This window comes from Ixodes scapularis, unplaced genomic scaffold (assembly GCF_016920785.2).
Source record: "Ixodes scapularis isolate PalLabHiFi unplaced genomic scaffold, ASM1692078v2 ptg004251l_1__unscaffolded, whole genome shotgun sequence".
Classification (NCBI taxonomy): domain Eukaryota; kingdom Metazoa; phylum Arthropoda; class Arachnida; order Ixodida; family Ixodidae; genus Ixodes; species Ixodes scapularis.
The window spans coordinates 14,178-30,487 of NW_024610388.1; the positions used below are offsets into that span (position 1 = coordinate 14,178).

The 16,310-nt window shown below is 49.2% G+C and overlaps 1 protein-coding gene across 1 annotated transcript; it reads left to right on the plus strand.

Moving 5' to 3' along the window:
- The first annotated feature begins 13,278 nt into the window (after positions 1 to 13,278).
- LOC120848106 lies at positions 13,279 to 14,340 on the plus strand. The gene has a single exon (XM_040220041.1). It carries the CDS (start codon positions 13,279 to 13,281, stop codon positions 14,338 to 14,340), a length of 1,062 nt encoding a protein of 353 aa, XP_040075975.1.
- Positions 14,341 to 16,310: the final 1,970 nt, after the last annotated feature.

A 16,310-nucleotide genomic window follows, 5' to 3' on the forward strand; every position in this document is an offset into this window, starting at 1 on the left:
CCACATGCCCAACCAAAATCCATTCGACTTGTCGTTATTAACAGATGCGCCTGTCAACGCACAAAATTATGCGTTACCCGAAGTGCTTCTTCTACACTTTCCTTGTCAGAGCAAAAAAATGCGACGTCATCGGCATAAGCCAACAACTTCACCTCAGTGGAATTAATGAAGTACCCTCGAACATTAAGGTTTCTAATTGTACTAAGGCACAATGGTTCGAAATATGAAGCAAACAGAAGAGGAGATAGAGGACATCCTTGCCTCACTGGAGATTTCACAGCGACTGGGGCTGAAAGAGTGTTATTAACAATGATTTTGGTAGAGCAACTTCTGTAACATAACTGAACGCCTGAAAGGACAGTGTCTCCAATATTGACATGGGGAAGAATTTGGAACAAAAAAGAGTGACTGACCCGATCAAAGACTTGAAAGATCAACTTGTACCAATGCAACTTAATCGTTACTATCCGTCGCACACTCCGGATCGGATCTGGCGACGTGGTTTGAATTGTTCTTTCTCGGATTCCGCAAGTCTGGTGTTCTCCAATTAGAGAATGAGTTACCATGTGAAGTATTTCTGTGAGTATTTTTGCAAAAATCTTGTAGTCTACATTACACAAGGATATTGGTCTGTAGCTTCCAGTCTTTTTCAGCACTTCTTCATCTGTACTTTTAGGTATTAAGACCGTATGACCTTGATAAAAAGTGGGTGGATGTATTTTTTCTTGGTACCCTACGTGGAAGACATCAAGCAGCACAGGAGCTAATAGGTCAGTAATTGTCTTGAAGAATTCTGCGCTGAGTCCGTCGGGACCTGGTGTCTTATTTATGGGAAGTGAGTTTATGGCATATCGAACTTCTTCAACGGTTAACGCTGCATCTATCAAAGCTTTTTCTTCTTTTTTTGAAAGGACTGGTAAGTTGGACAGTAATTCTTTCACACCTTTTGTATCCCTATTTGGGTCACTTTGCCAAAAAGGTTGGTGTAGTGGTCTTGGAAGACTAAGAATCTCAGGTGTATCGTACACAGTGGTGCCTTCGTTATTGATCGCTAGAATTTGTTTTGACAGGGCGTATCTTCTCTCATCATTTAGCAATCGACGTGTTAGGGGTTCATTGAGCGTAAATCATTAACTCTATACTTGCCTGCATCTATAATGTCCTCTATACTTGTCTGCATCAAATCGTTGTAACTGTGCTTTGGTTATGTTAATTTCCTCTGTGTATGTCCCAGGGCTAAACGATTCAAGTTCGTGTAAGGTTGCCAGGTTGTTGAATAATTTTCTTCGGTCATTCTTCCGCTCAAACGCCTGGATACTCGAATATTCAATGGCCCAATTCTTGACGTTCTGTTTAAACATATCCCACTTTGCAAAAACGGTAAGTGTAGGGAGGCGCAAAGCATCTGACAACAGACAAGGAATGCGTTCAGTGAACCCCTTTTCAGAAAGGAGAGTTACATCAAATTTCCACAAGCCCCATTCGGGGCGAAAAGATGACCGCTTTTTTTTTTTCACCGATGCAAATTGATACTAGGCACTGGTCAGAGAAGAATATTGGTTTCACATTAGTCACTGATTTGAGGGAACGATTCACCGCTCACATAAATCCTGTCAAGGCGAGCATGTGATGAGTTTTGAAAGTGTGTGTAATGTAGATCTCCAATGTCTATTAGGTTGTGGTTCTCCCTAGGACCACTGCCTTTGGGAGTTCCACGTTCGCGGCGAGACGCTCTACCGCGAAGCGGGTTCGTACTCGCGTAGCATGCTGCTCGTTGAGCGCAAACAGACACCAGTCACGTTGGTAACGGTGATAAACTGTTTATTTACAATGAAACAAATAACAACACAGCGGCTATAAGCTGGTGAACGCCGTCGGTGTGGAGATCGCCCACGGCCGAACGGTCGTTCACAAAGGTACAAAGTACGGGGTAAACGCTCACCGGTGCACCGGACGGTTCCCCGTTGTTGCCGCCGCCGAATCCCAGGAAGAGACGAGCGAGACTGCTGTCCGCTGGTTTTAAGATAACGGCGGGGGCGAGCGAAGTGGCCAATCAAGGAGCGACACGTCGATCTCCTTTGTGCGGGGGTTCGTTACGGAAATCGCCCCAAAGGGGGAGAGGAGGAAGCCGCTCACAGTGGTAAGCAGTGCCACCTCTCGTTACGCCAGCGCGGCCGCCACGGCGCGCCAAAACGCTGACGCGACAGAATGTTGAGGGATCACAATCCCCACAAGGTTTTGCTCAGTTATTAATGATTCTAGTTTGGTTGCGCTCGAATCATTTCTGGACGTTGGTTGCGAACGATCTCTATTACTGCAAACACAGTTGAAGTCGCCAAGAAGAACAATATTTCTCTCTGTAGTCAAATAATGAGATACAAATGAAAAGAAAATATTCCTAGCCGACACTGCATTAGGGGCATAAACACATGAACCTTTAATCCTGATCGTCATACGTTAGGTCACACAAAAGAAAACGCCCCTCCACATCAGTGGTCAAGGAAATTGACAAAAAAGCTCCGACTTTCTTCAGAAGCAGAAAACATCCCGCTGAAGTACCGCACGCATGACTTGCGCAAATTTCGAAATCAGTCATGAACGGTTCCAATGCCATTTCGGTTTCTTGCTCTGTTGAAATCTTGGTTTCTTGTACTGCGAAAATGTCTATCTGTTGGTTACGCAAGAGCTGAAGGAGTTGATGTTGTTTCCTGCTAGATTTTAAACCTCAAACGTTTAAGGTGGCCACACGAAGTGGAAGGGCGCTACGCATGACACTTTATGTTTGGGAATCGTGGGCTGCATGGGGAATTTCCCCGACAGGTGCAGAGCCTGCTTTATGTTTCTCGTGCGGTTTGTGTCGTTTGGCTGCCTGTTTGTGATCTAAAAGCTTTGACTGTGGGGCTAAGCTGTCACCTGGCATTTCGTCCTTGCGTGGGTCTTCATGGATCATGCTAGCCCCAGTTGTGGTTCTCTGACCGTCTTCATTAGAAGACGTTGTCTCTTCAAGGTTCTTCTCTTGCGTCGAGTTGAGAGCAAGAGGTGGAAAGTCCTTTGATGCGTCCCTCGTCGTGGAGGCTCGGCGAGCACACCATCACCACGGGGACTGTTGTGTTCGCTCCTTGTGTAGCTGGTTCTTGGAGTCGTGCCTCAGCCTCACGTGGTGGCTGTGCAGGGGTGAGGTTTCCTTCATAGTTAACGGGAGAATAAATGTCGCCTGTAGGTTCGACGACCTCACTGACGTCCATGAGGTTTTCCGTCTAACGGTCCTTCGCCTTGGAGCGTTCCTTGACGCAGTCTGTCTGCATAGGTAAGCACGCAGTGTTCTACGGTATGCCCGAAGCGTCGGCACTGAGAGCATCGCGGTATCCGACAGTACCGGCGGATGTGCCCGACCCTGTTGCACCGTAGACAGTGCGGGGGTCGACCAGGTACAAGCACGAGGCACTGGCATCCGAAGACCATCAACAGGTATGGAATTCGGGAAGATGACACACCTTCCGCCAGCGCCAGTGTCACTTCTCTGTTCATAGTCTGCAAATTCTCCATTCCTGGAACCCTCCACTTCTCACGTTCGATTGAGATCACTTTTCCGAACGGCTCTAGTGCTTCAACAATTCTGCGGTCTTCGATGTGACTCGGTAACCACAGCAGCTTTAGCTTCACGTCCTTGGTTTCAGGGTCGATCACAAGGCATTTCCGGCCTTTGACGGTGAGCTCTTTACATGCGGCCAACTTGGCTTTTGTAAGGGCATTCGCGCACGTTATCATCCAGACGTGGGACATCTGGTATTGCCCGAGACTAATTATGTCATCTGGGTTGACGAGGGGGAAAATGGCATCCCTGAAGTCCGGGACACGATACGGTCGGGCAGACATGTCCGCATGAAGGAAGAGCGAATTAAGTAGGACGTTACCTGAAGGTAAACGGGGCAACAGAATACGGTAGGTGTCCATACTGTTGACAGAAGCAGACTCAGACGTAGAAGGAATAACTCGGCCAGAGGTCGATTTTGAACTTCCTGTGGAGAGCATGAAAACTCCTGCCGTTCGAAACGGCGTCTCCTTTTGGCAATCAGGTCAGCTGAACATGAAAAAAAAAAAAAAAAACACGAAGGAAAGGACTGGACAATCATACGCAAAACAGGAACCTTCGTGTTCTTGTTTTTTTTTTTTCGTTTTTAGCTGACCTGATTGCCAACAGTATGTACCAACTAGCTCAACTAAAACACGTAACTCTTCTTCTTTCTCAAGCAACTCGGGGTCTCGTTACTGGGGGATCTCTTTCCTTAGTAATAATTCAACCGGTAAACTGTAAGTTGTTTGCTGCCGATTTTCCTCCAGCAAAAGCCCTCCCGGGTCGAAGTCAGTAAGCACCACGCATTGGCGACATTCGCACCTAGTGAAAAAAATCCTACGCGTGCATATTCAACTCGAAGATGACACGTCGTGCTTGAAGTTTGCGCGAGCGATGTCTTCAGCCACGAGAAGGGAGCGACGGCTCGGCGGCGTCTTAGTGCAAATCAGTTTGGTGGTCGGGCGTGTCGTACGGGATGAATACCAATTCTTTTTATCAGTTCTACATTTCTCTTTTAAAGGCAGACAGAATTCGCCGGTTCCGCGAACAACAGTTCTGAAGTAGAGGACCCACGCCCGTCGTCCGCTGCCGTCGCCGTCCCCGCGAGCCCCACGATACGCGACACCGCGAAACGACGCATGCACAGAATGCTTCCGGTTCTCTGTGGAACTTTTTTTTTTTCAATCAACGTATTTTCAGTTTTGTAGAAGCCACAAAAAATGGGTTTCATATTTTTTTCTATTTTTAATATTGAGTGTGTGCCTTCAGTGACCAACGACTTTCATTAAATTTGGTGGTCGCATCGATACCTTATAGAAAAACGGCCCGTGACCACGGAAAAGAGAGTGAGCTAGACTCGAAGCGGTTAGTTCTTGATCGGCGGTTTTCGGGCGGACAGAAACCGAATTTCGAGACGCAAATTGGGTTCTGGGTAGTTGGGCTCTCACATGTCATGTACAACTAAAAACCTCGTCGAGCATAAACACCCTGTCAGTGTCCCTTTAAGCCGCTGGCATTTTTTTTTCTTTGTGCCTTTTTAGCATTAAGAAGACCATCGTAGAAAGCGATAAAATGCAGTAGCATTTTATTGATTTCTTTACAACTGAATACAGGATTTTCAGGACTGGACAGGAAGAGGATAGATCTAAACACAGCCTCGGGTTTTTTTGATAGCCTGAACATTGCTTTGTTGGCCAGATGAAACTAGCAGCGAAGTTCAGCAATGATTTCCCTATGACGATTCTCAAGGCAGTTGGCCGCCGACGCTATCTCTGTAAAAGATTAATGCGGACAAATGAATGTGACAGTGAATTACGAGAATGGCTTGATATAAAATCAGTGACTCTCTAAACCGCAAGCACCAAGTATTTTTTTGTCATCATTCATTACCTAAACAGCAAGACGCGTCTTACTCGGGGCATCAAGTGACATACCTATCCAAAACCGGGCTGTCAAAGCTTCATTAATAAAGACAGAGAAACAAAAATGTAATAAAAGAAAAGGTCAAATGACAACCGCCTGAGTGCCCATTTACACAAGTCCTTAAATTAGTTGTTTTACGCTTCATGCGAAGCGAAGCAACTTGAGTAGAATGCATTGCAATCGAATTCATATTTAGAAGCAGCCGTTTTCCCAAGCATCGTTCGTGCAGAACCAAGTTCAGTCGAAACAGCCTGATCGGCGGCGAGCCGGCGAGCAATACGCCGAGAAGACCAGTGAAATACGCTCGCCACACAAAGCTTGCTTCCTGCAGTGGGCTTGGAACTCTTTAGAAACAGCCTGATCGGCGGCGAGCCGGCGAGCAATACGCCGAGAAGACCTGTGAAATACACTCGCCACACAAAGCTTGCTTCCTGCAGTGGGCTTGGAACTCTTTAGTTTTACAATGGCAAGCCAAACACTCATCTACTTCACAGTAGTCTTCTTTCCCAAAGAGAAGCGGAAGAGTCTTGTGTCATTCTCTGACCTGCATCGGCCCCCGAAAGGCAAACAGGCATGGGAGTCGCGAAATGCGGAACGTTAGAATGCAATTCCCTGATAATGCGGGCGTCACGGTGCTAAGTGCTTGAGAAGCGACCTGAGCAGTTCGGCAGAATCTGGCTGGCAACAATATCGTGGCTCATGGCGGCGATTTGAAACAGTAATAACTGTAGTGACAATGATGCCGCAGGTAATCAAAACATACACGGCTAGAGTGAGGCTGTTGTCGGCAAAGCATTAAAGAATGGGAATGCGGTATACTCTGACACAGAAGCCAGTGACGGATATACTAATGATGGGTGTCAAGTCCTGGCGTAGGGTGACGTCATGTCACGTGAGGCGTAACCGCACGGCGCGTGACACGGAATTAGTAATTTCACGTTGCTTGAAACCATGATGTGACACAATAACGTCACGTGACCATGTCGGGTGAATAATGTGCCAATTAAATAAATGTTATGAAAGCCTACCGTTTTTGATGCATTCTAATTCTGAACATGGCGGTTTGATCGCTAGATCAGAACATGTATCTGTCAATCTCTTTCGTATATTCACATTACTCCTAGCAGAGCGACAAACAAAAACAACCGACACCAATAAGCCTCAAACACGTGCAGCATTCACGCGATGGCACCTTTGGCAGGCTTGCAATATCAGTCGTGCTTGCTTCACGAGCGCCGAGAGACGGCAAGCCCGACAAAGGTACCGTCGCGTGCATGCGGCTTGTCCGTGTCGGTTGTTTTTGTTTGTCGCTCTAGTGGGGCTAGGGCAGGGTTTTCATATACATTACGTAAGCGAAGATCTAAAGAGGAACATATGCTAAAATTATTAGACTTGGCATCGAACATCAATCCTCAAGCTAAGCCAGGTCGCTTAATTTAACTTTGCTGCTGGCGACGCAACAGGAATTACGTAAAGGCATTCCAGATGTACAGATTTTCTTGAGGGGTAAAAAATCTTCAGTGCAAAAACATACCCAACAAGGTAGTGGCCCCACCCCATTCTATCGCGATTCACTTCTTATCAACACATGTGCGAACGTCCGAAATATATACTGACATTCTGGAAGCGCTACCAGGCGACCCCACCTAAAATAATAGGAGCCTGTGCATTAAACATTTGACGTCATCAGAGTGAGATCGATTGGAAACGCACATTCGGCACGAATGCCGCGTTCAGCTGAGCCCCGCGTCCAATGAACGCGTCGAAAGACTCTTGACATCGGGCTTGGGTTCAATGAGTTGGCCCTATCCGACTGTGATGACTAGAGTCACTGAATATAGGTCTCCAGAGTACCGACACCCCATAAGCTTCGCGCCGTGGCGCTCCAATTCATCCATATCCGTGCCGCCATTTCGGAGCCTTGCATAGTACGCTGCACAAAAACTGTATACGCAAACCCCGCCGTTGGCGTTGTCGACCGGTCTTTCAGGTAAGTTTGTGGCGCCGTGGATATCCGCTTTCATTCATTTGCACCATCATTTATCATTATCTGCACTCGTGTAATCACTATACTCTGTGGTTCACGCTAGAGCCACTCGATATGGCAGCGTAGCTGCCAGAGTAGCGCCACGCTTTTCCCTGTGCCGCCTCTCACTGTGATTGGTCACACGCGGTACCATAGCAACGAGCTGAGCTGGCTCGGTTTCCTCAGCAACCGAGTGACTACTCGTCACGTGACCTCGCAAGAGCCGTGACGTCACCGGTAAGATGGCAGCGCCCAGAGCTGGTGGATACGAGTCTGTTCGGTGCACGGTAGTCGTAATGTGCCGCTGCTTGCCGACAATTTCGGACTTCTTCGTGCTCTCTGACGCAGGTATAACGTGAAGATCTGAAAGAATGTGACTTTATACCTTTTCTGTGCAAGATCACTCTGGATATTAGCACCTGTGCGACAGCATCAGTCATATCGCCGTAGCGGTGCTCATATTCCTGGATGTGTTCGAGGGTCGATAAGACATTTTGCATGCAATTTTCGCATACTACTAGCCTTGTTTGAACGTTGGAATATCTGAGACTCAATGCGAATTGTATGCGTCGCATGTTGGACCTTGGGGAAGTTGTTTCAGCCCCAGGTAACCGCGTAATCACAAACTTTTAGCGAGGAAGCTCCTGCGATCTTTACGTTTTGTACTACTCAACGATCTCACGATATAGCTTTAGGATAACATTTTGGCACTTTCTAGCTTCCTTTGAATGTTGGAATTTCTGAGAATCGAAACGAAAGGTATACGTCGTCTGTAGGGCTTAGGCGAAGTTGTTTCAGCCCTGGGTCACCGAATAATCACAGCAACTTTAAGCGAGGAAGCGCCTGCGACCTTTAACCTTTTGTACTAATCGACGATTTTACAAATTGACAGTTCTGAAGATTTTGGTATAACGTGTTTTTTTAGCAATAGCTGGCAATGATCGCAGTGTTTTTTTTTTTGTTTTTTTTTTTTTCAAGTGACAAGCTGGCGTTTGCTGAAATGACGTATATGAAATAACCTTCTCTATAAGAATGCATCATCACACACTATTAAATTTATATGCTCATAGGTGTGTTTGTCTTTGTAATTAACAAGTTAGAGACAATTATTTTTTACGAGTTTAATATTTATTTTCTGTTGCTGGGCCCGTTTTGTACTCATTAATGTCCGTGTGCTATGATGCTATCATAATGTGTGTATGGTCCTAAATATCCTCTTTGCAATATCTACAAAAGCCAAAATGACGTCAACCGACCCCAGCTCACGCATTTGACACGAAAACTGCGTCACTCGGACGTATGCGCTCGTCAACAATCAATTCGCCGATGAATATTTGAATTCGCGTTCGTGGCCAATGAGTGCACATGAGTGCACTGGCGAATGACAAGTTCTATGGTGTGCTTAAAAAGCACGGTGGAAGCTTGGGGTCATCGCACCGGTGCCCCCTGTTCTCTTTTGAGTTGAGGATTAAAGCTAAGGACGAAGAAGTTAAAGAATCATTTCATGGCCCCTTTAACACGGGTATGCGTGCTACACCAGATAAAAATATTGACATTATGCATGCCGGTAAACTTCCGGACGACCACTTGGCCTGTCGGCAAGAACACCTCATATCCGGCGTCCGTCTCTTTTGATGGCGTTAACAATCCTCTGTAGACCACCGTGCTGTCCTTCTTGGTTTAACCCCGTCGACTGTTCATCGCCCAAAACGAGGGTGATACCGTCGTCGACGTCGCTCCCCGCCAGTCGGTGAGATAATCTCATCTTGAATGAATGATTGGGTCTTGAAGAAGTATGGTGCTAAGCCTACATTCTCTTACTATGGGGCAGTCGAGCAGCAGTCCTGTTCCAAGGCAATCGTCCTGTCGTGGCCGGCGTAATTGGATTTTGTTTCATAGGAGCGAAGTCCGAAAGTACGTGGACGGTACCTTTGTCCCACGAAGCCGCCGCCATCCCGGCGGCGCGGAAAACCACTCGCCTTGTCCGTGCACGCTGCAAATCGTCTCATTACACAGAAGAACAGGCACCGCTCCTCCAGAGGCCCGTGCCGTACCACCATGCAAGGCGTCTTTTAGGACTTTTACCACTTTTCAATTAAGGAATGGAGATATCAACTAGATAAAGGTTGCCGCCCGGTGTCGCTAGCAGTACGGTTACCATAGAAACCTCCCAGGCCCAAAATGGAGATCACTATAGGCGCTTCTGACGTCGTGTATCTAGATAATTTTGCGTCGTGTCGCTACTCTGGCAGCTACGCTGCCATATAGAGTGGCTCTAGTTCACGCTAAAGACTCCGGGTTTTTAGCAGTCATTTTGTACTGGTAAAATATCTAATATTGAGATGAGTCTCCTATCGCCGTCTAAATATCCAGAAAGTAGTAATTCGCTCGATGAGGGTGGCCTTTGCCGTGTTCCCACTGCAGTGGCGAACGTTATCGCTTAGAGCTTAGCCGTTTATCTTTGGCATCATGGTAAACGGACCGTGCAACGATTTTAGCTTGGAAAGCTTTACATTTTACACGAGCTTGCTGGCACTAGCTGGGATCCAAGTATGCTCGCAGGCAACGCCACCGGCGAAGAAACTCCTTTGTTGCGGTGTAATTTTACAAGAGCGAGCGCTTTCTTTCAATATCTTCTCGGCAAAACTAGATGACGTAGCTTTAATATCAATCGAAGACGCACAAGGCAAGGTATATGTACATATATATACTTGCACAAGGCGCGGCGACGTTATCTCGTCCTGACCTGCTCGACTCGCGGCATCTCGTCAGGCTAGTCTGTCAATGGGCGAGGGACAGATTCGAATCGTTGCTAGAGGCGTCAGCTGGCAGCCCAGAGGCTGTTCATGGGTGATCCGAGAACGCGACTTATTTCAATGATGGCACGAGAGCAGTCGGAGCTAAAAAACACCCTCGCGCTTCCGTGCCCAAGGAACGCGCTCTTTCGGTCCCAGCAAACATGAGAGCGATGCGTCCTATTGCAATGCTACTAAAGGCCCGTTCACACGATGCATTTTTGTCGCGCATCTAGTGTCGCGAAACGTAGTTTCGCGAAATGGTTGCGCCGTCTGAACGAGTCCGAAAAGGACGCGCGCATCTAAAAAAAGTTGCGCGCACACCTCGGTTCTGGAGCGAGCTTTTGCTGCAACTTTGCCGAGTCCTGTCAATCACTCTGAGGGCGCCGCCAATGGCCGCTCAGAAACGCTCTCACGTGGCCTTCGAAGGGGGAGCGAGCTGTTTGAGAAGACCACTTCACTGCCGGTGTTGTAGCGGAGCCAAATCCGAAAAAAAACGAAACCACGAACGATGGATGCTGCCGGCGCTTCCGCAAGCACGTCAAGCACCACTGAAGGGGAAGTGAGTAGCATATCGGGAAAAAAAATCCAGCGATGGACGAAGACAATTAGCGGGAGTTGGCGAGATTAGAATAGTGCTCATAGCGTTCTTGTCGCGACGATACCGCTGGATAAGAGACCACCCAGTAAACTGAAACCAAGTTTGCTTTGTTTACAAGCGAACGTGAAACCATGTGCGCTCTCTGAAACAGTTGGCACAGTAAACTCGGGGCAGACATGGGCGCCGAGTAACCAGATTGGGCACGTAGCGTTTCTATGAATACCATGTGCATTGATAGGAGCTTTGGCATTGAATTGGCTGCGTACGGGCTCGGCGCCGGCACATGTCCTGCACGTACAGGTTGCCGCCTCAATCGGCTTAGCGCACACGCGAGATCGCGCCAAGTAGTGTAGTATGTGAGAAAAAAAAATTAAAAGCAGGCCCCCAGATAAATAGCGATCTGATTCGGAGCTCACTCAAAACGGTGCATCGGTGTGTGTTTGGCGGAGTGGACGCATTTCGCATGAGCTCCGCAGTCTTTCAACTATTTGGAGGAAAATCGGATTCCAGCCAGACTTCAACGCTACCAGCCGACTGAGCTCATTGTAGTGTATGCGTGGAAACTTTTCTGTGACCAACTCCGCAAGATTACTCCCAACGTCGGGCTCGTCCGCCGCCGACGGGGGCCGCATCGCGGACTCCCCTAGCCCAAACTCAAACGACGAAGAGGATATTGCGATGAACCACGATTCCAACGAAGGCGAATACTCAGAGCTCTCCTCAGAACATGACTCAACTTGGATCGATGTCGTCACCAAGGCACAGAAGCGACGCCAGCGCAAGCTCAACGATGAGGTAGGCCCAACCGCCGTGCCCAAACCTCCAACTCCCCTGCCAGTACGCAAAGCCGCCCCCAGGCCCAATCCACTTCCCCGCGATCATTTTAAATTAGTTCTGCGCCCACAAGACGGCCTCAAGCTTGCAAATCTGGACATAGCCGAGGTTTCCCTGGCTCTCTTGAATTCGATCAACTTCACGTGGCGCCAAGCCAATCTTAGGGTTCGCGTGGATGCCACGCAAAATACGGCCACAATCAGCACACCCTCTTCAGATGCAGCCAAGGCCCTAGGAAACTTGACACTCAAGATCGGCAACACCATTCATATGGTCACCTTGTATGACCTGGCGCCCGATGACTCATCCAAGGGACTCGTTCGGGGAGTGCCGCTGCGCTTCTCCGACGCCGAAATCCTCGCGAATTCCGACCAAAGCCAGTTCGAAATCTACACCTGCCGCGGACTGGGCCAATCCAAGATGGTAATACTCACCTTTGCGGGGCTAAAGGTACCGTTCTTCGTGACATTATTCGGCGGGGAGTGCCCTGTCTCGCTGTATAAAAAGACAATTCCCGCGTGCACCGTATGCCACGAAGCCGGACATCGATCCACGGCGTGTCCACAACCAAAAGTCAATGTGTGCCACCAGTGCGGCCTCAGAGACCCTCACGAGGGCCACACCTGCGAACCTCTGTGCACCCTCTGCGACGGACCTCACCTCACGGCGGCTCGGGGCTGTTCCAAGCGGTTTTCTGAGCCCTACGTTCTCCGACGGAGAGCGCTCGCGAGGCAGGCGAGAGAGCGAGCCGTGCGGAGGGACCCGACACCGCAACGCGGGCGGCCCAGAGACTGTTCCAGGTCCCCGACTCGAAGGCGGCGTAGCAGCTCGGGCCCAAGGTCCCAGTCTACCTCCCGGGGCAGGGAACCCCGGCCCCGCGAGAGCAACAACAAGCAAGTCAGCTGGACACAAATTGTGTCTCCCACTGCTCCCAGTACTCCTAAACCTCCAGCACCAGTCCAACCCACACCCTCACCCATGCCCGTACCGTGTCCGGAATGCACACAACTCAAAGCACAAATAGCAGTACTCCATGCTAGACTAGAAACAATAGAGAAAGCCCAGATGGGGAACACTACAGACAAACGCAAGAAACCAAACCGCCCAGAGAGGGAGCAAACACAAATGGATGTGGTTCCACCACCACCATCCCCAAATAACGACGCACAAAAAACAACACCCCAGGCTCCCGCGACGAGCGAAGTCCATACGCCAGATGCCTCACAAGTCGCTCAACCCCAGTTGTTTCAGGCAACCATAAGATCCATATTGGAGCCGCTTACCACACGCCTGGATGCACAATGCAATGCCCTACGACAAGATATACAAACAGTACATAAAGATGTGCAGCCCCTAAAGCAAGATATGCGCGACCTAAAACAAGATGTACAGTCTCTTAAGCAAGAAATAGAGCGCCACACCATCCGCATCGAACGCCTTGAAACAGTAAACCCACGCAGCAGCCGCAGACCCACCCCGTACGAACGAGAATCCCTGGTGGAAATCAAGGACCCAACCGAGCAATATGACGACTCGCCCAAACAATAACACGAACGGTACGGTGGCTCTCCAGTGGAACTGCCGAGGTATAAAAGACAAGCAGGGAGCACTCCAGCAATACGTCTCCTCCTTAGACCCTCAGCCAGAAATAGTTGCTTTACAAGAAACAAATAGAAGCCCTCATCTTCCAGGATACCTCACCTATGCTGACCCAACCGAAAAATCCACAGCCATTCTCATAAAAGGTTGCATTGCGGCAATGCAACATCTCACGAAGCAGAAGGACTGCGAGCACACGCCCGTAGAAATTATCTCGAAGTCAACGAAGAAAAAATCTAATCTGTTCATACTCAATATGTATTGCCGGCCATCGCGCAAGCAACCAGGAATACGAGAAGTTATTCGGGAAGCCCTATTAATAGCAAAGGACTCACCCCTTCTAATCGTGGGGGACTTTAACGCCCCACACCGACTATGGGGATACACTCACAACTCCAAAAAAGGAAAAGCAATAGTCGAATCCATCGAACAGGACCATCTAACCCTGCTCAATGACCCCCAAACGCCTACCCGAACGGGCACCAGCGTATCCAGAGACGCGAGCCCCGACCTTACTTTATTGGCAGGAACTCCGGACATTACCTGGACTAATACACAGGATAACCTAGGATCGGACCATGACATAATCCATATTTTAATTAAGGACAAAAGCTACAAGGCCCACATCGGTTCAGCCCGCACAACCAACTGGGATAATTTCCGCAAGGACAGAAACTCGCAAGACCTCGATCAAAATCTCTCCTACGAAGAACTGATCCAAGAGGCCTTAAAAGATTCCGAAACGCACACTCAGACTATTGCCACCTCATACAGAACACCGTATGTAGATCCTAAACTCCTTCATCTTTGGGAAGCACGACACAGCCTCACAAGAAGATGGAAACGGCAAAGACACAACAGAAAGCTCAAAAAGCGCATAGCTCTCATAAACCAACAGGCTGCTGAATACGCAGCTGCGCTATGCAAGGGGAATTGGCTACAAGAATGCGACGGCCTACAAGGCACCCTGACCACAAAGAAAACATAACATCTGCTTCCGCACTGAATCGACCCCCTGAAAAGTACAGGAGAGTCTAACAGAAACATGACGCGCACACTCAATGCCTACGCGGGTAGCAGCGAAGAACTCCTGAAGGACCTGGCAAAGAAGTACCTCCCGACGGGGGGAGTCTATTCCTCCCCTTCGTATGACAGATCGCCCAATCAAGAACTAGACAAAGATATCCAACTGTATGAGCTACGAGAGGCAATAGCGGATAGTAAGCGGAACAGTGCCCCGGGTCCAGACAAAATCACAAATAAGCTCCTTTTCAACTTAGACGACCGCACCATGGATACCCTGCTCAGCCACTTTAACAGCTTCTGGACGACAGGCAAAATCCCGGACCAATGGAAGATGGCGGAGGTACACTTCATCCCAAATCCCGGCAAATCGCCACATATTGAGAACCTAAGACCAATCTCTCTTACATCCTGTATCGGCAAAATCATGGAGAGAATCATACTGAAGAGACTTCAGAACCACCTCGATGCAACGCAACAAATGCCGGACACGATGTTTGGATTCAGGAAACACCTCGGTACCCAGGACGTGCTCATTCAACTCAAAGAGGACATCCTTGTCCCAGCCACACGTAACTCCCCGAGAGCCATCCTCGCTCTAGACTTGAAGGGAGCGTTCGACTACGTAGCACACGACGCGATCCTCCGAAACTTAGTCAAGACAGGCTGCGGGGAAAGGACATATAACTACATAAGTGACTTTCTCTCTAACCGCACAGCCGTGCTTAAAATCGGGGACATCACCTCCAAAGCACCCATCAACTTGGGATGCAAAGGGACTCCCCAAGGTTCGGTCCTGTCCCCCCTGTTATTCAACATCGCGCTCCTGGGCCTCCCTGAGCAGTTGGGACGAATGCCGAACTTAAGCCATACCCTCTACGCGGACGATGTGACCCTTTGGACGGGCACCGACTCCCTCGGAGGCTTGCAGGACACGCTCCAGCTCGCCGCCGAGACGGTGAATCAATACGCAAAAAGCTGCGGACTGTCCTGCTCGCCACAGAAATCCGAGCTTCTCGTGGTGAGGAGACGGCGAACCAAGAAGGACGACGACAACATCCACGTCACTCTCGAAGGGCACGACATCAAGCCAAGCAGGTCCCTCAGGATCTTGGGTTTGCTAGTTCAAGCGGACGGCAAGAACGACGCAATGGTGCAACAACTCAGTAAAACCTCTGAGCAAGTCATGCATATGATACGCAGAGTCACGAACCGACACAGAGGCATGAGAGAGAGCGATACGGTCAGGTTAGTTCAAGCCTTCGTCCTCTCGCGCATAACTTACGCTGCTCCCTACGTCACCCTTAGTAAAGCGGAACAAGACAAGCTCAACGTGCTCATACGCAAGACGCTGAAACAGGCAATCGGATTACCCGTGAACGCATCTACGGTCAAGCTACTTCGTATGGGGCTACATAACACCGTGGGGGAACTCATTGAGGGCCACTTGTCAAGTCAGAAGACACGACTCGCTCACACTCAAACCGGCCGCAACGTGCTGATTAAACTCAAGTAGGTTCCACGGGACCAGACCCTGCCGCTGGCACTCCCGGAATCGTGGCGCCAACACATATTTGTTTACCCAATCCCTCGAAACATGCACCCGAACCACCATCAGGGCCGCAGAGCAGCAAGAGCAAGAGCACTAAATAAGACATACTCCCGAATACCCACGACGACGTATACCGACGCAGCCAACTACAACGGCAAACGAGCCATGGTGGCTGTGATGACAGACGGGCACAAGTACTTGACCAGCGCCTCCGTCCCACGGGGAACGGCTAAAGAAACAGAAGAGCTTGCCATCGCCCTCGCCCTCACACAAACCAAAACTTCCACAATAGTCACGGATTCACAAGAGGCATGCCGTAGCTTCCAGTCGGGCTGGGTGGCACCTGCCACGCTACGTATCCTAGAAAACAAGGCACCGGACAG